At 40.8% G+C, this 21,582-nt stretch overlaps 1 protein-coding gene across 2 annotated transcripts in view; it reads right to left on the reverse strand.

Moving 5' to 3' along the window:
* Nucleotides 1-151: 151 nt before the first annotated feature.
* Nucleotides 152-21,582, reverse strand: part of NSF (N-ethylmaleimide sensitive factor, vesicle fusing ATPase) — a 168,152-nt gene continuing 146,721 nt past the window's right edge. The window contains exons 18-22 of one of the 2 annotated variants that reach the window (XM_055387811.2): nt 7,650-7,784; nt 5,938-6,051; nt 2,243-2,298; nt 2,015-2,113; nt 152-1,813 (exon numbers count right to left, since the gene is read on the reverse strand). In XM_055387811.2, the coding sequence (XP_055243786.1) occupies nt 2,017-2,113; nt 2,243-2,298; nt 5,938-6,051; nt 7,650-7,784 (402 nt within the window). In that variant the 3' untranslated portion in view covers nt 152-1,813; nt 2,015-2,016. The remainder of the gene's footprint in view (nt 1,814-2,014; nt 2,114-2,242; nt 2,299-5,937; nt 6,052-7,649; nt 7,785-21,582) is intronic. The other variant, XM_031011079.2, reaches the window with a different exon arrangement.

Raw genomic sequence — 21,582 nt, forward strand, 5'->3', positions numbered from 1 at the left:
TAAATAAGAGATTTTTAAAATAAAAATCATCCCTCATGTTATGCTACTTGTAACAAAACACGGAGAGGTTTCTTTCCTGAGCCCCCTCCTTCTTCCTCCATTCCTATCAGCTGTTCATGTCGTTCTATATGAAACACTGGTCTACAGAACATTTTCAAGTATATTTACTCTTTATTGCATTCCTTCATTTGCATTAAACAATATTTTTTCAATACAGTTTTGGACAAAACACAAAGACATTAAGCTCATTTAACAAGAGACATAAGTTAACACAATGTGTGCTGCTTTCATGAGGAGGAAAGAGGCAAGATCTTAGAGGAATCCAGGATACTGGCCACCAGGAATCACAGGATCTCACAATACAATCCACTTCTTTAAAAGCCACAAAATAAGCTAGGGAAGAAAACCCAAAACAAAGAAGATATGACATCCAAGTCTCCACCAAAAGTATACAAATGGCAAGATTTGGAGATGATCTGCTTTCTCACATGAGGACAAATAACAGAGGAGCCACACCCAAGTGCCACTGTGGCCACAAGCCTCATGGGTGGCGTGTGGGGTAAGCACCTTAGGATGGCTTCTAATTGCTTGTCCTTGCATTTTAAGCAGTAGTTGGGAGAGAGAGGCACGCTCCCTAAGTCTCATCACCAAATATGACCTAATTAAATTCCTGCTAAGTCAGTCAGTTGTAAGACAAATCACCCTCAAAAGGACTCAATGGGTGCTTCCTTTTGGAAAAGGTGTGTGGAGGGTAAAGGAAATGTGTTCAATGTATTGGAATGGACAATAAAGGACTGAGGGAGAGGGCTAGAAAATGATTGATTTTTCTGGAGAATAGTGTTTTAGACACTAGATAGTACAGATCATTTAAAATAAAGGATAAATTCTAAGTAAGTCATTAAGCTAAGGAAAAAGCAGTGATACTAGTAAGCCTTAATATTATACTAAGGAATTGACCCACTTGGAGTTGGACACTAATTAGTGCTGAGAGGTTTGTAAATTACTTTAATAACTCCTTTCTGTTTGGGGGTGTACGCTTTTTCCATACCTATCTTTCACATGTTTTTAACAACATCTTCTAAGTGGTAATAATGAGCATATCTCTTACCACAGAGCAAATTAGTTACACTAAGGGGAACTCACAACCAACACGGTAGTCATCTGACTTTCTATTAAGAAAGATCTTCTGACTGCAACTTGAAAACATCTCTGACAATGATTGAGAACAGCATTTTAGAGATTCAATGCCTTGTTTCTTCAGGCAAAGAGAATACCAGTCTTGTGGGAGACCTTTAACCAAATACCCAGTGACTTTTAGTGTTAGCTCAGGACAGCTGTCAGAGGATCTCTGGCCCACACCTCGATTTACTAAGCCAGATTTGCATGTAGAAAGTCTGCCTTCTAATCGGCCAACTGTTGTCATGCAACATTCATGACACTGACTGAGAGTTTTCAAGGGTGATGGTGCTAGTAGAGAGCTTGAAACGTGTAGTGTCCACAAGTACTGGATGGTTCCCACACAGAGGGACTGAGCAAGAAGGAATCACTTTAGCCTGCATGGGAAGGTAAGCGCAGCATTCTAAACCAAATTGACACCTTCCACGAGACACTAAGCTATCTCAGTATGCATAAGGAAGGGAATTTTATTGCACTAATCATGCAGAGCGAGCACATGTTGAAGGTAGAGAACGTTCCACTTAGTCCAGTATCTTGAGTAAGACAGTGAAGATCCTAGGCCATCTTCACCTTGGTCACTTCCCTTGGTCACTGTGTGTTTCAAATAGTTCATTTTCAATCAAAATCAAGGGGGCTACTGCAAAAGAAATACCAAAACACAAAAAACCAGATGAGGGTCCGTAAAAAACTATTCATCAAAAAAAAAAAAAAAATCACTAAAAGCTTCTTAATGGTTATCCTACATTTCCCACTATGCATTTGCTATTAGATGAGCACTTCACAAAAGAAAATGGTCACAGCTCCATGCATGTAAAAGCAGGTTCCAATAAATATGTACCATTAAGTTTTTCCTGCACTGTGACAAGGAAGTTTTGCGAAGCAGGACAGGGAGAGCAAACCAACAGTACAACCAACTTCCTTGCTTGGTCTCTCGGACCTACAACACAGCGAAGAATTCAAATAAATGGAAACAAACTTATCTAGGAAAGCAACTCTTAGAATAGGCACAGGGATTTAACAGGGTGGTAAGTTTGGTTGATGGTCATTAAATGTTGTATGTACTTACGCTCCTTCTTCTCTTAAGAGGGCCAAGAATTTTCTCACACGGTATTCAGGATCCATCTAAACACATCAGAAGAAATGAAGATGGGTTAATGGTACCTTCTAACAACTCTGCACTTGCTTCATGAGAAGGCAGTGTTCGGTTTCACACTTCATCAATGCTCTGCTAGGTCACTGAATGTGTTACCTGCTCCTTGACCAGCATTCTCACACAAAACAAAGCAGATCACATCATTTGGAGGAAGTGAATGGGGTTTTCCAGAACCATGTACACTAGGTTCCAAAAGACCCAAGCCCGCTGGCCATCATAGGCAGTTGGGCGAGGCGTGCCCTGTGCTGGTGCCTGTGAGGCATCGCTGTGAGACTGGACAGGGCCATTCATCAGAGTTCAAATGACAACCAATTCACCTGTTGAAGGTGTAAAAGGCTACTAAAGTCACAGCAAAGTAGAAGATACCAAGTTGAGGTTAATTCAACAACTAAAAAATAGCTTATTAACTCTACATAACCAACCATGTAGCTTTTCTTAGCCTCAGTATCCGTCATATAGTTTCTTCTTTGTAGTAACAAAGTTGTGCTAAAACTAAAAAAATGAAGAGTACTGCTGATTCCTGAAATCATCTCCAGATGAATCTGGGTCTCCTGTGACTGCCAATGTGTCATGAGTCTAAGAAAAGATGGCGCAACTTTGTTTCAGGTGCTTCGTTCAGGTCGTTATTATTAGCTATCTCGACTGGTTTTCATTTTCTATTCATATTTATACTAACTCGTTAAATGTACTTTATTCTCGTAGGCCCACAGGAGATATGAAGTTATCTAGAAAACAATCGTTAAAAACATCTTTAGTTCCTGAAGATGAATTTTTATTGTAAGAAACACACCTAACTTTTAAAATATGTTTCAGAGCAGGAGTCTGTTTCCCAAGAGGGAACTCCCTGCCCTCCAGGAATAACTTTCAAATGCTCAGTGCAGCTGTGGGGAGATGTGCAATTGGACTCCCCCTCCAACCACGGATTTTTTTTTCTTTTCTTTTTTTTTTTTTTAAGATTTCTTCTATCCCAGAAAAACACTGAACAGAAGTTTCAAATGTATCAAAGGTAAGAGGTCAGACTACAAAGGACTAAGAAAAAGTGTGAATAGCTAACAAAAGAAACATTTTTCCTTTTTGGGAATAGAATTACATATGAATCAATTGTCAAGTTCTTAAAAAAAAAAAAAAAAGAACTGGCTGGAGCGCAGTTGTAGTTGGTACTTGCAGTTCTTTGCCCATTAAATATATTTAATATGTGTGAGCAACAACTTACTGACTTGCCTGTAGCTATGGAATTGAAAGTCAGGAGAAAGGGAGGAAAAAAGTAATCTAGATAAATGACTTTATTCCCTCAGGTGACATCCAGTCAGAGCAGATCCTCAGCTCTGTGCAAGTTTTAACAGAATCGCATGTAGTGAACAGAGAGGTGCCATGACTTATATTCTGCAAAACTACATGCCTCTTCACTTAGGTTCAGCCTCTCTAAGGCAGATCTAAAGAGAATTCACTCAGCTGCACGAAATCCATTTGACATGAAGGGGTTCAAACTCAGAGGCCTATGAAATGTCAGTCGCTGAAGATTAGGCCTGAGTGCCCCACTCTCACTCTCTATCCCACATGCATAAGAAGCATTAACTTGATCACTGACCTGCAGGCATCAAAGGAAGGGAAAGGGATGAGGGTTGGGGAAAAAATCCACATAGTTTCTTCTATGCAATTATTGAAAAAAAATTATACTGAAACTTAAAAAAAAAGAAGCTGACAATCTGACAGATTTATCTTTTTTTCAAGGAAAGAGCCAATACACCTGTATTTGCACTTTTACCAAGAATAAGTCTAAACAAAGTGGTTAGTCTGTGACTTTAATTTATGGCTCATAATGGAAAATAAATTAATTGACTTAAAAATAGTCCATCTGAAAGCTCAGTAGATTAAATTAGATTTCTGAAAGTCAAAAAAATTTTATTTTCAGATAAATTTACCAGAAAAGATTAAAAAGCATTCACTTCACGTTTCCAATTTGTTATTGGTCCAAGAGCCTATTTCAGATGTAACTGTGAAACAGAAACTTCACCTCTGCCGCTCACTGCCCACACTAGCAGAATGCAGGACCATCAGTAAGTAACACATGATGCCTAGAAAACAGCCACTCTGTCCATTTACCTAACTGTAAAATGAATTTACAGTTATTCATCCAACAGAAGTTTACTGGCCGGGCGCAGTGGCTCGCGCCTGTAATCCCAACATTTTGGGAGCCCGAGGCGGGCAGATCACCTGAGGTCAGTAGATCGAGACCGGCTTGGCCAACATGGTGAAACCCCATCTCTACTAAAAATACAAAAAATTAGCCAGGCATGGTAGGTGGGCGCCTGTAATCCCAGCTACTCAGGAGGCCGAGGCAGGAGAATCCCTTGAACCCGGGAGGTGGAAGCTGCAGTGAGCCGAGATCATGCCACTACTCAAGCCTGGGCAACAGAGCGAGACTCCGTCTCAAAAGAAAAAAAAAGAAAAAAAGTTATCGAGGGCCAGGCATAGTGGTGCATGCCTGTAATCCCAGCACTCTGGGAGGCTGAGGCAGACGGATTACTTGAGCTCGGGAGTTCAAGACCAGCCTGGGCAACATAGTGAAACCATGTTTCTACAAAAAATACAAAAATTAGTTGAGTGTGGTAGCACACGCTGGTAGTCCCAGCTACTTGGGAGGCTGAGACGGGAGGATCGCCTGAGCCTGCGAGGTCAAAACTGCAGTAAGCCATGATCATGGCACTGCATTCCAGCCTGGGAGACAGAGTGAGACCCTGTCTCAAAATAATAATAATAATAATAATAATAAAAGTTTACTGAGCACCTTCATATGTGTTGGCTCTGTTCCAGGGGCTGTGGACTCAATAGTAAGAGCCAAGGTCTCTGAACTCATAGGGCTTGATAGGGAGGTATTTATCAGCTACCTAGTATGTCAGATAAGGACAAGAAGACACAGCATGGGCACATGGAAGGGTGGAGTTCTAAAATGAAGAAAGGTAAGTTGCCAGGAGATATGAGAAAGTCCCAAAGAAGTTTCATCTGTCTTTGCCCAGGCAGCACCCTGGGGCTCAGTTTTCTATGTGATTCTGGATGCTTCAACCCTACAGTAGTTTGCATGAAATTTCTAGGAGCCCAGCCAGGGACAAATATACAGATCCCAAGTCTAGACTGCACAACTTAATTAACTTGTCCCTTAAAGCAGTCTCCCAGACACCGTTTGGTATATGTGCAGTCGCTTACTGACTTGAGGTGCAACACCATCCCTTCTCCATCAATAACCTGGTGATGTGATCTTGGATAATTCACTGACAGCCTGTGGCTCACATAGTATCCTCATCTCCAAAATGAGGGGGCAGAAGAACGACTGCTCTTTGAAGTCTTTTCTAGTTCTAAGACCTAGTGGCTCCCTAAATGAAAACTAACTTTATAATCTTTCCTTCCATTTCTGAATTTTAAGAAGTTAAAAAGTATTGTTAAGTGATCAATCTCAGAAGCAGGCTACTAATACCAAATTAAGTTTGGAAATAATATAAGAAAATCAAAACTTAAATTAATTAAAACCTTGGCAAAGGAAATACTGAACCCTCTTGGTGTGTCCTGAAGCTTTGTTCTGTCTGAGTCATACGGAGAACGAAGTACCTTACCTGTAGGGACATCTCGATCAGCATTAGTAACTTCTTGATTCCTATCCAGACCTTCTTCCCTTTGACTTGCTGTGCAATTGTGGTGCGTTCCTTATCCTTGAAGTTGCCCAAAAGCTACAAAAACAATAAACAATAATCAAAGCACTTTTACAGTGAACACATCAACATTGGTTAATTCTATTTACCTTTAAAAGAAGAGTGATAAGAACTACCTAACTGTTCAAGTTGATAGAATTCTCTCCTACTTTAAAATCCAGTCTGACCTTCACCATCCTAAACCCATTAGGTGCAATCATGAAAGTGAAAACTGGTATCTTAAACCCTGTTTTCCTATGGACCGCTATGTAACTTATATTTGCTGGGGAAAAAAATAGCTCCAATCCATAATAAATATAAGTTAAAATTTTTAACATTCTTTTCTAGGAACAATCTGTATGTGTCAAAGCAAACTCCTTTAATTCTCTTACCCAGCTTCTGCACAAAAGCTGTCTACATGGGTAACCTGAAAACATTTATCATATAGATAAATTTCATTTTTGTTGGGGGCCTTGAGGACTTTAAGAAGCTTTACTGACTCCACCACTGCTGAACAACTCAGTAGATAATATTTTCCAATAGAGCTCACCAAGTTACTTGTGAATATTGATATTAAAAGTTAAATGAAGAACATTCTTTTTTAAAAATGACTGTCATTTTCAAAAAATTAAGAAAACATTTCTATTTCTAAACTTGTTAATAAAGTTCCTTTTACTTCTGTAGCTTTTTTTTTTTTTTTGACATTTCTAAGGCTTTAATCATTGTTCCAACTTATTAAATGCACGGAAATGTGCTAAAAGCCACTATGAATGGTTAATTTTTCTATACAGTGATTACCTTACCCCCACACCACCACCCATTCAAGTTTCTGGTCCAAGTAATCTATATACATCACTCATGCTGGATACAGAGCAATTAATTCCTGGCAGTTTGTAGCTGCCTACATTGAGGAATGGGAAATTAACTCACTGTCATGTATATTCATCTTTCTTCTCTAATTCCTGAAAACAACGGGAGGTACAGGTTGAGTATCCCTAATCCAAAAGTCTGAAATCTAAAATGCTCCAAAATTGGAAACTTTTTGAGTGTCAACATGACATTCAAAGGAAATGCTCACTGAAGCATTTCAGATTTCCAGATTAGAGATGCTCAACCTAAATATAGTGCAATATTCCAAAATCTGAAAAAATCTGAAATCTGAAACACTTCTGATCCTAGGCATTTTTTGTTGTTGTTAGAGTTTTGCTCCCTCACCCAGACTGGAGTGCAGTGGCACAATCTTGGCTCACTGCAACCTCCGCCTCCTGGGTTCAAGAGATTCTCCTGCTTCAGCCTCCTGAGTAGCTGGAACTACAGGTGCCCACCACCATGCCCAGCTAATTTTTGTATTTTTAGTAGAGACAGGGTTTCACCATGTTGGCCAGGCTGGTCTCGAACTCCTGACCTCAAGTGATCCACCCGCCCCGTCCTCCCAAAGTGCTGGGATTACAGGCATGAGCCACCGTGCCTGGCCTAGTCCTAGGCATTTTGGATAAGGTATATACAACCTGTAATATCCCCGGGTGCCATATTCCAGATTAGCATAAAAACCAAACACCAGGTATAATGTGGTACTACTTATTTCAGCCTCAATTCCTTTCTTATAAACAGTGTGCAATCCATTGACTCATTTTTACCTCCAAAGCTTCCAACAGCTGCTCTCCTGTGGCAATGTTGGGCACGTGGATGGTGGTGCTGAAAGCGTTAAGCATTTCCATCTCCTGAAGGACATCTTTGCGGCTAGTGGTCCCAATGATAAGAAGCTTGCGGCCCTGATCATAGGGAGAAAATGTGTTAAAATGTACATAATAAGACTAATTAGGAAACTACAGTAAGCTTGAACACAATTTGCAAAAGCCTTTTATTTAATCTTGCCGATGCAAATGATTAGGCAAAACAGAAGAAAACAATTCAGGATTTTCCTGAAAATCCTGAAAAAAGGTACCAACCACATGATTCAGAAAGTGGCAACATGTGAACAGCTCCTTCTCATTCACATCAATAAAACAATGGATTAGTAAATCAAGAAGATACACAAACAAATGGAAAGATACTGACGTGTATGTATGTAATTCCTTCCTCAGAGCCAACATGGCACATGTATGGTGGGAATTGGGGAAAAAAGATGAAATGAATAGAAAGTATGTGGCGCTGGCTTTACAAGGCTTTAGTACACTTTTTAGAAGGAGCAGGGTAATAAGAGTTTATATTTATGCAACACTGAACTGTAAAAGGCATGGGCTAAAGTGCTTTCCATAATTGTCACATTTAATATTTTTCATTTTTACTTTTAACCCCAAAATATTTTTTTAAAAAAAGTTTAAAAACTATGCCAGGCTTATGCTACCATTCTCAGTTCCCTTTCTTCAAAGGCAACCATTTTCAATTCTCTTGGCTTTTCTTCTTATATTTACTTCCTTATCTTCAAATAATAATGTTACATTACTAGTTTTAGATTTTTGTTTTCAGCTTTAAATATGATTTACTAACTTCCTACCATGGAAGATGGGGATTTATTATTAATTTTGCACTACCCCCCTTCCCCCACCACGTGCCCCTTTTTACATCCTTCCGATACAGTTATTTCACAGTCTTTAGTTAAATCTATATTCAGTATTTATTATGTTTATACAAATGTGGTTTACAGCTAGGCCATGCAGAGTACTATTCAATTTCCTTTCTTGGACAACATTTTGTTTTACTGGAGTTAATTGCCTTTTTCCCCTTTGCTTAGTCTACCAGGTACTTATCACAAGTTTGTCTCTAAAACAATCACAAGTCTCCTTTCAGTATGTTCAAACACATTACATAGTTTAAAGTTGTGTTCTTGAAGAAATTCCCCTCCAGGAGTCCTCTGTGTTCACAGTTCAATCTGAAGCGGTGACTCTCTAGGCCTGGGGCACAGCTGTAGTTCTGGAGCTTTCCTCTCTCTTCTGTTAGATTCCCTGTATCCCAGCCTTCCTTTTCCTCATCTATTCCCTTGTCTATGCTGCATGTACCCAAAAGCTTCCTCAGAAAGAGTGAGGGAGGTAAAATTTTAAAGACCTTGCATGTCTGGAAATACCTTTATTCTAGCCTTACTATTGTATCCTTTGTCTTAATAGTTTGGCTAGTTGTAAAAAATAAGGTTAGAGGCCAGGTGTGGTGGCTCATGCCTATAATTCCAGTGCTGTGGGAGGCCGAGGCAGGTGGATCACCTGAGGTTCAGGAGTTTGAGACCAGCCTGACCAACATGGTGAAACCCCATCTCTACTAAAAATACAAAATTAGCTGGGCATGGTGACACGTGCCTGTAATCCCAGCTACTTGGGAGGCTGAGGTAGGAGAATGCTTGAACCCAAGAGTCAGAAGTTGCAGTGAGCCGAGCCAAGATCACACCATTGCACTCCAGCCTGGGCAACAAGAGCGAAACTCCATCTCAAAAAAATAAATAAATAAATAAAAAGGTTAGAAATAATTTTTTTCTCACAATTTTGAAGGCACTGAAGGCTAAAAGACAAATGCTATCTGATCTTTGATCTTTTGTTTCTAACCTTTTTAATACAAAACTTTCAGAATCTTTTCTTCATTCCTATGTTCTGCAATTTGAAAACCACATATCCTAAGATGGTTCTTTCTATACTCATTTTGCTGGCACTAGATTCCTTCTTTCTAAACTGGAAATTCCAATCATTCAGTTCTAGGAAATACATTTCCTTGAGATTTCCTCCCATTCATTTTCTCTGTATCACCCACTGGGAACCTCTTAGTTGGATACTGATTCTCTAGGACTAATCTTCTAATTTTCTTATTTTTTTACTCTTAGTTTTTATTTCTTTCTCTTTCTAATACTTTTCAGGTTAGTATCAATTTTATCTTCCAACCTTTATACTAACTTATTTTTCAGTTCTAAGAGCTCTTCTTGTTTTCTGAATGTTTTCTTTTTTAATTGCATCCTGTGCAATTAAAATACAATATCTTGTTTTAGATCTCTGAGGCCGGTGGCTCACACCTGTAATCCCAGCACTTTGGGAGGCTGAGATGGACAGATCGCTTGAGCCCAGGAGTTTGAGACCTGTCTAGGTAACATGGCGAAACCTCATCTCGACAAAAATACCAAAATTAGCCGGGTGTGGTGGCAAATGCCTGTAGTCCCAGGTACCTGGGAGCCTGAGGTGAGCAGATCGCTTGAGCCAAGGAGTTTGAGGCTGGAGTGAGCCGAGATGGCACCACTGCACTCCTGCCTGGGTGACAAAGTGAGACTCTGTCTCAAAAAACAAACTTGTGAATATTATAGATTGCAAAAATGATGTTTTCTTCTGTTCCTTGTTTTGTCTGTTTCCTATGACTTGCCCCTTTTTCCAATTTGTTTTCTGGAGGCTTTCCTCAAGTGTCTGGTGATTGCTGGATAGCTCTTCACATTTAAGAGCTAAACTATGAATGGAAATACTGTGTCGGGGGGCTTCACTATAGGATGATCAGGTAAGACCTGGCTGATTACTGGGGGTCCTTCAAAGGTCAGTATGTGTACATTTTTCCCAGAGAAGAATCTTCCAGTCTCCTTCCCAAAGACTATAAAGCCTCGCTGCCAGCATACTGGAGTCAACAGGGTAATGTTTCTGGGTATCTCGCCATTTAATAGGGACACCTCCACTTAATCCTCTTTGTAGTATGGCACCTCTCCAGATCAGTCTCTCAATTAATTTTCATTATAATCATGAAAATTCAGTACTACTACTATCCCCATTTTACTGATGAAGCTATTGAATCTCACAGATATAAGTCATTTGTGTTCAAGGCAAGTCATTTGTGTTCAAGGCCAAATAACCAATACATGATGGAGCCAAGACTGGAAACCAGATCCAGACCTAAATCATATACTGCCTGTCTTTACAAAGAAAAACACATTACTAAAAAAGTTTACTTGGAAAATGAAAAAGGAATAAGTTTTAAACTTATGTCACTAGATTTATAATACACACTCAGTCCATAGATAAGTCTTCAGTAAAGACTAATCATTGAACCTATACACAGATCTTGGAAATTCAGAACATTAAAATAAATGGGCTATCGGGAAAAGATTTTAAGAAAACAAAATAATTTCAATTTGGGTTTGGTAAACATTATACCACTACTGTCAATAAGACACATTAGCCTTTCTCAATGTTACTCATTGTTTTTATCCACCTGCTGTGCCAAGAATGGGCAAGGTACCACCATAAACCAATGCAGATCAAAGAAACAAAGTTGAGACCCTCTGGTACAATTAGCCATTAGCTTAACAGATGACTGCGCAAAGAATATGAGATAGAAGTACACCTGTGAGCATTCAGATTAAAGGGTAATCATTATTATTATTTGAGGAATCAACTAGGAAAAAATCAAATGCTTATCATCAGACATTTACCAAGTTCCTAGATGAATATGCAACAGACCTTCCACAGAAAGACAGATGCAAAATAGATAATTATAGTACAATATGGAAAGGTGGAGGTATTACGCACAAGGATGTCAGGTAGAGGGAAGAAACACGTGGCAGAGAAAGCTTTTTCTGGAGGAGATGATACATGAGTTGAGTCGTAAGGAATGAGTAAGTTGATTAGGAAGATGAAGGCGAAGGACATTCTAAGCCAGAGGAACAGAAATACGTAAGTCCAAGGGCAAAATAACAACAAAAGCTGGGGTGTTGAGGTAATTACAATCGAGTAAAGACATACATTTTTACTATAACAAGAAGTGGTGCTGTTAATATTTAAAGTATTTTTTAACACTAAATTCTAATGGCAAACTTGGGAACATAGCCCTAAAGGCTAACAGATGCCAAAGGCCACACATGCTGATACATCCTCCGTATGATTAAAGGTAACTGTTACTTCTCTTTTTTAGCTTTTTAATGTTCCATAGTCCATAATGCAAACTTCCTCATCTTGCTCCTCTCTCACAAAGGACAATGTTGGCCCTAGAACAGTGGCACTGAGGAAGAAGCTTCTTACTCATTCCAGAAAGCCGGACTTTTAAAATCACTGCCAGTTTCCTCATGAGATGTTCTCTTACATTAACAGTGACTATGCTCTTCAAAGTGTTGAAAGATTGGGAAATGTAGAGCAACTTATACTGGAGACGCTAATTTATGTTTTGCTTTCCTTCTTGTTTAACTAGACTCCAAACACTGCAAAGAGGTCATGACCCAGGCAAGTTTGGGTCTTGACTTGTAAAGCGTCATCTTTAAGAAAACATTGAAAAACATTACCAAATTATTAAATTGTGCTGGGCCATTTTGTGTATTAATTAGTGGTAGTGCTCATAAGGAAGCTTTATCATGAAAAACAGCTCCGAATATATTAAAGTGATAAATTGCATGGGATTCGTCTGAAGGGAAACGCTGCCAGCAGCATGAAATGGGGATGCAGCTTTAAAAACAAAAGTGGTGCTCAACCCAAGAGGGGACCTCCACCTTCCTAATGTGTGGCCACCAGTCTTAATGTCCACAGTGCCCAAACATGCCCCTTGACAGAAAGCAAAAAAAAGCACAGAGTGATAACCTATTTGGGAAAAAAGAAATTGCTCCCAGCATACTCTTTACTGAGATTTGCTAGTCCTGATGCTATAAAGAAAAAGCCTAAGTAAAATGACTATCTGCCAATCGGATTATGATAAACATTGTTCCAAGGTTAAATAAGTATTAGTTAACTAATTCTTAGTACCATAAGCAGCAACTCAGGTGAAAACATTTCCATGAAAAAGGCAGGGCTCAGTCAGGTGTTGATCCTTCAAAAAAAAACACTTCTTTACATGATGAAGAATGAGCGAGTACTAAGCAGCATCTAAGCCTTTTGCCACACAAAGGACCAACCAGATAATCCACACCCTTTCATAGGTCTTGCCCATTGATTGGACCCAATAAACTGATTTGTAACAAAAGTTCAAGTGGAAGAAAGCTTTTTTTTTTTTCCCTAAATAAAAATGCCACTAATATAATACTGCAGTGAAATGGAAGGGCTGATTTCAACCTATGAACAAAAGTAAAGTCAGTTATGCAGGAAAGAAAGGCCATTCTTTCCATATCATTCAATGCTGAGCAAGTGTAATACACCCTTGGTAAGAAGAATTAACTGTGAACAATTGAAAACCCTGAAATGGATTAAGAAGTGAGTTTAAAAGTGCAACTCAAAACTGCTATGTGCTGGGGGCATTAAACTTTATTTTCTGCTTAGTAGAATCTGATGTTTTTGTAAATGAGAGTGAAATATTTCAGAATATTAAGCATTTGTAAATCTGGTAAGTAAAATATGAAATAGACATTAGCCAATTGGAGCATTAACAATAATTTACTCCTTTTAGGTACTTAATAGAATTATGAGATTTGGTTTGTGCCTTCAAATAAGTTACAACTTAGCTGGGAAAACCAAATAAATATTCAGGGAACACAACCAAGTAACACACTCACAAATACAAACTAATCATGGCGGAGGGCACCCGGTTTATGGGGACAGTTTCCTGGAGTGGGGTTATCTAGGAAGGTTATCCGTAGTACTGCAAAGACAATGACAACAAGTAGGCACTGGCAAGGCCCTTGAAAAGAAGGGACAGGTCCTGAATGCGCCTAAATCCTATGTGTGTGGTAGAAGCAGCTGAGACAGAGCACCAAGGCTGAAAACGAAGTTGTCTGCAGACACAGGGAGGGAACAATCAGCAAAAGGCAGACTCGGGATGCTAAACTAAGGGAAATATTTAATATAAAAAGCAACAGGAAACCAGAGAAGGCTCTTGAGGAGGAAGACCTGTGATGGAGAAGAGGGTCCTGGCAGCCACAGGCAGGAGGTCTACCTCTTAGGGGCCTGTGAGGAGCTGCTGCCCCAAGGACAGGCCAGTTGTAAGAGTGAGCATCTCCAGGGACCATGCTGCACCTTTTAACCAGTGTCTTATGCATATGATGTCCTTTTTAAGGCAAGCCCAGGGCTGGCAGAAAGCAATGGTGAGGCAAGTCCCCTGATGGACAGGTAGCTTGGTGCAACAGAAGTAGAGGCCCCATCACTCACAGCTGTGTGATTTGGGGTAGATTATTTAACTTCTCAGCATCTATCTCCTCCTCAACCATAAATATGCGATGAGAAAATTCTACCTACTTATGAGAATAGAGTGTGAGGTGGAGATTCCTGAGGCGGGGTCTCTGTCATCACAGTCAGAACAGGCAAGAAGGAAAAGAAGCAAGCATCTGAACAGGTGGGCTTCAGAGGAACCTGAAGAACAGTCCTCTGCCTGTGGTGTCAGGAATCCATACGGTTAGGTCAGGTGGGTGAGGGACGGGATGCCTGAAAATCCCTCTCTTCCCAAAAACAAACACAGGGCACTGGCAGCAAATGACGCACAGAGGCCAAGGTTGGCTCTGGGTTAGGGAAGATGAGAGCTCCCATCTTCAGTTTCACAAGGGTTACTGTGAGGCCCAGAAGAGGCCTGAAGCAAAAGGTCAGACACCCCCTCCGAAGGAGTCATGGCAGTGGGGTGACTCACAGTCAGAAGGACTCATGGCAGCGTGGGGCCTCAGGGAGAGGCAGCAACTTCTGAGGAGGAAATTGGCTCAGAGCCAAGAGTAAGAAGTTTTCCTGGTAGAGGTCCTTTGGTCTATCACTTAACCTGGCTTCATTCTTGAAATAGGAATAATTTTTCATATCTTCCTAGCTTGTATTATTCAACAGAGACCCTTAGAAAAATTCTACCTTGCCATAGTGCTTCTCTGCATTTATCTTCAAGCCTGAATCTTGTTTCTAGCCTGTCAACTCCCCGATGGTAGAAACCACGTATCATCCATCTGTGCCCTTGCAGTACTCAGCATGGCATGCCTGGCACACAGAGAGGATTCCTCTGCCTGGAATGCTCTTCCCTTCCATAGCCACACAGGCCTTTCCCTCCAAGTCAAGGACCTGCCTGAATGTCAGCTTTTCCACAGGCCAACTCAATCCCCACATACCTCCATTTAAAACTACAACTCCCCAACCCTTATCCTGCCCTTTCCCTCCTCCAGTTTGGATCGCCTTTTACATACTATATACTTACTATATTTACTGTATTTCTTGCTAGTCCTCCTTCATCAGGACAGGACTTAAGTCAGTTTCGCTTTACTGATGTTTCCAGGGCTAGCATACTGCCTTGTACAAAGTACAAAGTTAATAAATATGCACTGAATGAATGATAATCCCAGTATAGCTTTCAAGGGTAGCAGATCACTCCTTCATTATTACTTTCTGGTCCTAGAAAAATGCACATTATATTAAGTGTCCAAAAGGAAAGTAACTATCATTTCAGAGTCTACACCTCTGAGCCCCAAGTGTTGATAGCAACAAATTTTAAAGAAAATAATCTAGAATGAACGGCATGTATGCTTCGTGCCAAAGTCTGGCTTATCTCTTTTAATCAATTGATTAGCTATTGACTGGATAACACAGACTTCTCTAGCAGAGGAAAGATAAGATTCATTAGCTGTCATTAACCTAAGCTAGTGAGATAACAAGTACTATTGTCCAGTGCAGTGGCTCACACCTGTAATCTCAACACTTTGGGAGGCCGAGGCGGGTGGATCACAAGGTCAGGAGTTGGAGACTAGCCTGACCAACATGGTGAAATGCTGTCTCTACTAAATTAGCCAGGCGTGGTGGCACATGCCTGTAATCCCAGCTACTAAGGAGGCTGAGGCAGGAGAACGCTTGAACCTGGGAGGCGGAGGTTGCAGTGAGCCGAGATGGCGCCACTGCACTCCAGCCTGGGCAACAAGAGCAAAACATCTCAAAACAACAACAACAACAAAAACCAAAACCAAGTACTATTAACATCTCCTACAACTCTTGGTTTCCCCAAACCAGGGGAAAAGATCGACTACCATTAAAAGCAACCAGAGACAAGTGAAGGGAGAGGAATGGGGCCTCTTTGCATGCATTTCTGATTTCTCTTGTTTAAATGCCTGTAACTTTTTCTTTTCTTTTTTTTTGCAGTTAAATGTTTAAGCTGAATACCAAAGGAAGGATGTTTCAAATAAATCATGCCACAACTAGGCAGGCAACTATACTTAAACTCTCCGTTAGATTTTACCCTGAAGCAAATTCTTAGTCTACTTCTTTGTAACCATCCTCATGGTGCTGCAAGCAGGACAGAAGACAATAAGGGGGGGAATTCATGATACAGACTGAATATGAAACGAGAAACTGAACCCTTAATAATTTAAAATACTATAGGCAAAAGCAGACTTCATGATATTAAAGGATATTTAATTCCAATTTGTGAAAAAGACACTGAATCATCAGATTTTACATTGGGAGCAGCTCTTAAAGATTACCTCATTCCCCCAAACCCCCTCATTCTCTGTCTCATTTTGCAGATGAGAAACCTGGGGTGAGAGGTAAAGTGATCTGTCTGAGGCTCTCATGTCCAGTGAGGGAGCTGAAACTACAGTTCAGGCCTCATTGCTATTTTCACTATGCTTTGCTGTCTACTGTTTTTATTTGTGTAATTTTAAACTAGATTTGGGGTCCACTCTTGCCCCTGCCCCCACAAGCCCCATATCAGCAATGGCTGATCTCTTAATTTGAGTTAGGGAGATTTATTACCTAGAAATAATGACCTCTGTGCTCTTAGGAGAAAAGGTTAAATAAATTAAGAAGATATTGAGGCGGGCAGATCACCAACGGTCAGGATTTCAAGACCAGCCTGGCCAACATGGTAAAACCCCATCTCTACTAAAAATACAAAAATTAGCTGGGCGTGGTGGTGCATGCCTGTAATCCCAGCTACTTGTGGGGCTGAGGTAGGAGAATCACTTGAACCCAGGAGGCGGAGGTTGCAGTGAGCCGAAATCGTGCCATTGTACTCCAGCCCAGGCAACAAGAGCAAAACTTGGTGTCCAAAAAAAAAAAAAAAAAAAAAAAAGATAAAGTTGTACTGACCATGCCATAGTATTCCTAATACCTTAAAGGAAGGGTTCTGTGCATGCTCTCTCATTAGAAACTTAACTAAGATGACCACACATTAATCAGCAAATCCAAACTCCCCACTCTTATATCCACAGTAGATTTTCCCTACCTATCTCAGCTTTTAGCTTGATATACCCTAAATTGACCCCTGTGTTCTAATCAGGTCAATATTCTCCTTTCTGATTTTTACCTCTGTGATTTTTATCCATAGCATTTCTGTTTATTAAAATGCTTTCTCCAGTTTTCTGCCAATTTGCAATTGTCTCTTATGTTCACAATGTTTCAAAATTTGCCTTCTCACCATACCGCCCTCGTTTAACCCTACAGAGCCCACATTGCTCCTTTAGGCCCCAACCTTCCAGAACATGAATTTACTATGTCCAATAATAATGCCTTACTTATCTGGAGGCCAATCTGCTAAACAATTTCAACTATCCAGAGCACAGCCAAGAACCAGAAATAAGCAAAAATCCTCTCACTCCTAGTACTGAAAAAACAATGTGAGGTTCAAGTAACTTTAAAACTGACAGGCAAGGACAACTTACCCACTAGACACAGTGCCCAGGGCCTATGAAACTTTGAGGAACCCATGAAAGTATTATTCTAATTTCTTTTAAAATCAGGCCAGGCCTGTAATCCCAGCACTTTGGGAGGCTGAGGAGGGCGGATCACTTGAGGCCAGGATTTTGAGACCAGTCTGGCCAATATGGTGAAACCTCATCTCTGCTAAAAATACAAAAAATTATCTGGGTGTGGTGGTGTGCGCCTGTAGTCCCAGCTACTTGGGAGGCTGAGGCATGAGAATTGCTTGAACCCGGGAGGCAGAGGTTGCAGTGAGTTGAGATCGCGCCACTGCACTCCTGGAAAAAAAAAAAAATCAGAAAAAAAGAACTTTTTGGTGGAAGAAAATATTAATATAGTAATATATTCAGCTCTGTACCAACAGGTGGAAAATGTATTTTTTTTTTTTAGTAGAGGAAGGGGCCCACAGGAGTCAAAATGGGGCCTTGCTCTCTGGAAGGCCTCTCCAGCTCTCACTGCAGCCCAGTTTTATGTTTTTGTGTTTTTTTCGAGATAAGGTCTCACTCTGGTTGCCCAGGCTGGAGTGCAGTGGCATGATCTCCACTCACTGCAGCCTCGACCTCCTGGGCTCAGGTGATTCTCCCACATCAGCCTTCCGGGTAGCTGGAATTACAGGTGTGCACCACCATGCTTGGCTTTTTTTTTTTTTTTTTTCTGAGACAGAGTCTCGCTCTGTTGCCCAGGCTGGAGTGCAGTGGCGCGATCTCGGCTCACTGCAACCTCCACCTCCTGGGTTCAAGCGATTCTCCTGCCTCAGCCTCCTGAGTAGCTGGGACTACAGACGCCTGTCACCATGCCTGGCTAATTTTTGTATTTTTAGTAGAGGCGGGGGTTTCACCATACTGGCCAGGCTGGTCTCGAACTCCTGACCTTGAATGATCCACCTACCTTGGCCTCCCAAAGTGCTGGGATTACGGGTGTGAGCCACCGTGACTGGACTTTTTTGTATTTTTAGTAGAGACGGGGTTTTGCCATATTGCCCAGGCTGGTCTAGAAGTCCTGGACTCAAGCGATCCTCCTGCCTTGGCCTCCCAAAGTGCTGGGATTATAGGCGTAAGCCACTGCGCCCGACCACAGTTTAGTTCTCTTACTGTATGAACAGCTCATGAATCCTGGTGGTTGCCTGCCTTAATTTATAGCAGATGAAAGCAGCACACTGGAAAAAGGAGTCATCAGAGGCAGGCCAGCTGACACAACTCACTTGGATTCTGCAAGTAACAGCTGATAGCAAAACCACTAAAAAAAGAAAAGGTACAAAAAACTCAACAAACAGGGCACACCATATCTACCTAACAGGCACCAGGACGGAATCCTGTATATTCCAACAGTTCCTGCTGAGTCCCACTCATGAAAATACTGACCCATCAATTATGGTTTGTTATGATGGTCCTTATTCATTAACATAGAGTTTATTATACTTTGCTTCAGACACTAAGAATGTATGTAGCAATTTTTTTCCTCTTAAAAAAGGCTAAAGTATAATAATTGATATTTAAAGAGGTTAAGCTTCAGTCACTTAGAAAAAATGAAGCCTATAATTTCTTATGAATTCCTATTCTTCCCTCCAGTGAAACTATGCCATATGAAGCCTAAGATAAGTACACAGAACATATCCTCAAATTCTCAAGTATCATATTGTACGTTAATTAAAAAAATTTAGGCTGGGTGTAATGGCTCACACCTGTAATCCCAGCACTCTGGGAAGCTGAGGTGGGTGGACTGCTTGAGCCCAGGAGTTTGAGACCAGCCTGGGTAACATGGCAAAACCCTGTCTATACAAAAAATATAAAGATTAGTCAGGTGTGGTGGTGTGCACCTGTTGTCCCAGCTACTCCAGGGGCTGAGGCGGGAGGATCAATTGAGCCCAGGAGGTAAAGGCTGCAGTGATTGAGACTGCGTCACTGCACTCCACTCTGGGCAACACAGCAAGACCCTATCTCTAATAATAATAATAATAATAATAATAATAAGCTAATTTTAGCATACATAAATCCTTCACCTTCTCTCTCCATTGCTGCAGCGCTTGAATTCCTTAGCATGGCACAATGGCCCTGACTAAATCTCCCTTTTACTCATCTTTCAAGACCAGGATCCGAAACTACTATTTGTGAATGATTTGCACATCTTCTCAGGTAAAATGGACCACACTTTCCTTTATGTTCCACTGGAACCACGTAACATATAAAACCTAACTCTATGCATCATGTTTTCACATCTTTCTCCCACCCTGGATTGTGACAGGGACACCAGTTAGCTTCTGCATGGATCAGAAAACACACACACACACACACATGCACACACACCCTAGGTGAACAAATTAGAAAAAAGCAATCATCTGGGTGAGTGCGGCCACCCTTGCTTCCTTCCCCAAGCCCCAGCACCTCGTGTGAGCTAAAAGGCACCCTCTTCCTCTTGTTCAGCGTTAGGGTTGCTAGAGAAATACCTGAGTATAAGTCTGACCAAAATATGGGATATGCTGATCCTAAAAAATTATGTGATGTTTTTCTGAAATTTAAATTTAACTAAGTATCCTATATTCCTATCTGCTAAATCTGGTAACCTTACTCAGGGCAGATTCAGTCCCAAACCAGGGTGGACTCCTTGGTGGGCAGCATGTGGGCTGGATGTTAACCTTCATTTGCTACTTGTCCTGTGCCCACCTTGTGCACAAACTTCACAATTGAGCAGTGTTCTTGGACTATGAGCCATCTGAGGGCAGGTACAATGTCTTATTCATCTTTTTATCTCTATACTGAGAAGGATTTCTTAAATGTACATCTAATAAAAGCAGATGTTCCTTAAAGAAATGTTTTAAACTTCTATGTCAAAAGAAATATTTTTGGTGAAAAAGAAACTTCCGATCTCCTTTCAATGAAGCTTAAGACAATCGTTACCATCTACCTTGGTCAACTTTAGTCACACTGGCATTCAACCATGGTAAGTTTAGATGGGGAGCATGGCACTGAGCCAAGTGCCAGGTGGGTTTCCCAGGACAACTGTGAGAGTTAGGAGGCACTTGCACACTTTTACTCCAAAACCCACAGCATATTTCAGAAATTCAATTAAATCTTAAGTCATAAAAAGAACAAGGTTAAAAATATATTATACATAGACAAGCTTAGATACAAAGGTAGTCTCATTTAACCCTAGTGGTGGTTAGCAGCAAATTAGTACCAAAGCAATGGAATTAAGGAATTTTGACAGTTATACTGCTAAGTTAAAAATAATTGTATACACATTTTTTATTTTTTCCTGATTATCAAAGTAACATATGCTTATTGTAGAAAATCTATAAAGTACAGGAAACAATAAAGCAAAATAAAAAAGAAATCACCTATAATCCTACCATCCAAGATTAACAGGGTAAGGAGTAGAGGGAGGGCCAGGGCTTCTGGCCATTGTGAGATCCCCAAGGACACAGGAAATCTCCAAAGATCTGCATTCTTGTTTCTGGGACAGAAAGGTAGGAAAGAAACTGTGAAGCACCACTTTGTTGCACCATGAGTTAGGAGAAAAGGGGAACTTCAGCCACAAGCAACAGGTGGTGGCAGGGAAAGGAAGCAGGTGGGCCAGTCCCTGGAGGCTGAAGACAAGTGTGACCTGGTGGTGGCCTACTGATCTTGGCAATTCCTGTCTCCACTTCCTACTTCTTTCTACAACAGGAATCCCTAATCCCCAGACCAGAGTATTTGTCTTAGGATGTAGGAAGCTTCTAAATTTCAGTGAATGAGAGATGGGGAAGCAGGTTTCTTTTCCCAGTACTGCAAATGAGGGAAGTTGGGTTCGGGCATTCCAAAGTGGGAGCTCTGAACTCACTTCCTATGGAAACTTCCTCTATATAGCAGTTATTATACGTTCTTCAGTTTTCCTATCTTACAAGCTGAAAAGGTTCTGTGGACTATCCAAAGGCAATTCTTTTTTTGAGACAGAGTCTCACTCCATCCACCCAGGATGGAGTGCAGTGGTACAGTCTCAGCTCACTGCAAACTCCGCCTCCTGGGTTCAAGCAATTCTCCTGCCTCAGCTTCCCGAGTCGCTGGGATTACAG

Source organism: Gorilla gorilla, chromosome 4, assembly GCF_029281585.2.
Source record: "Gorilla gorilla gorilla isolate KB3781 chromosome 4, NHGRI_mGorGor1-v2.1_pri, whole genome shotgun sequence".
Taxonomy (NCBI): Eukaryota; Metazoa; Chordata; class Mammalia; order Primates; family Hominidae; genus Gorilla; species Gorilla gorilla.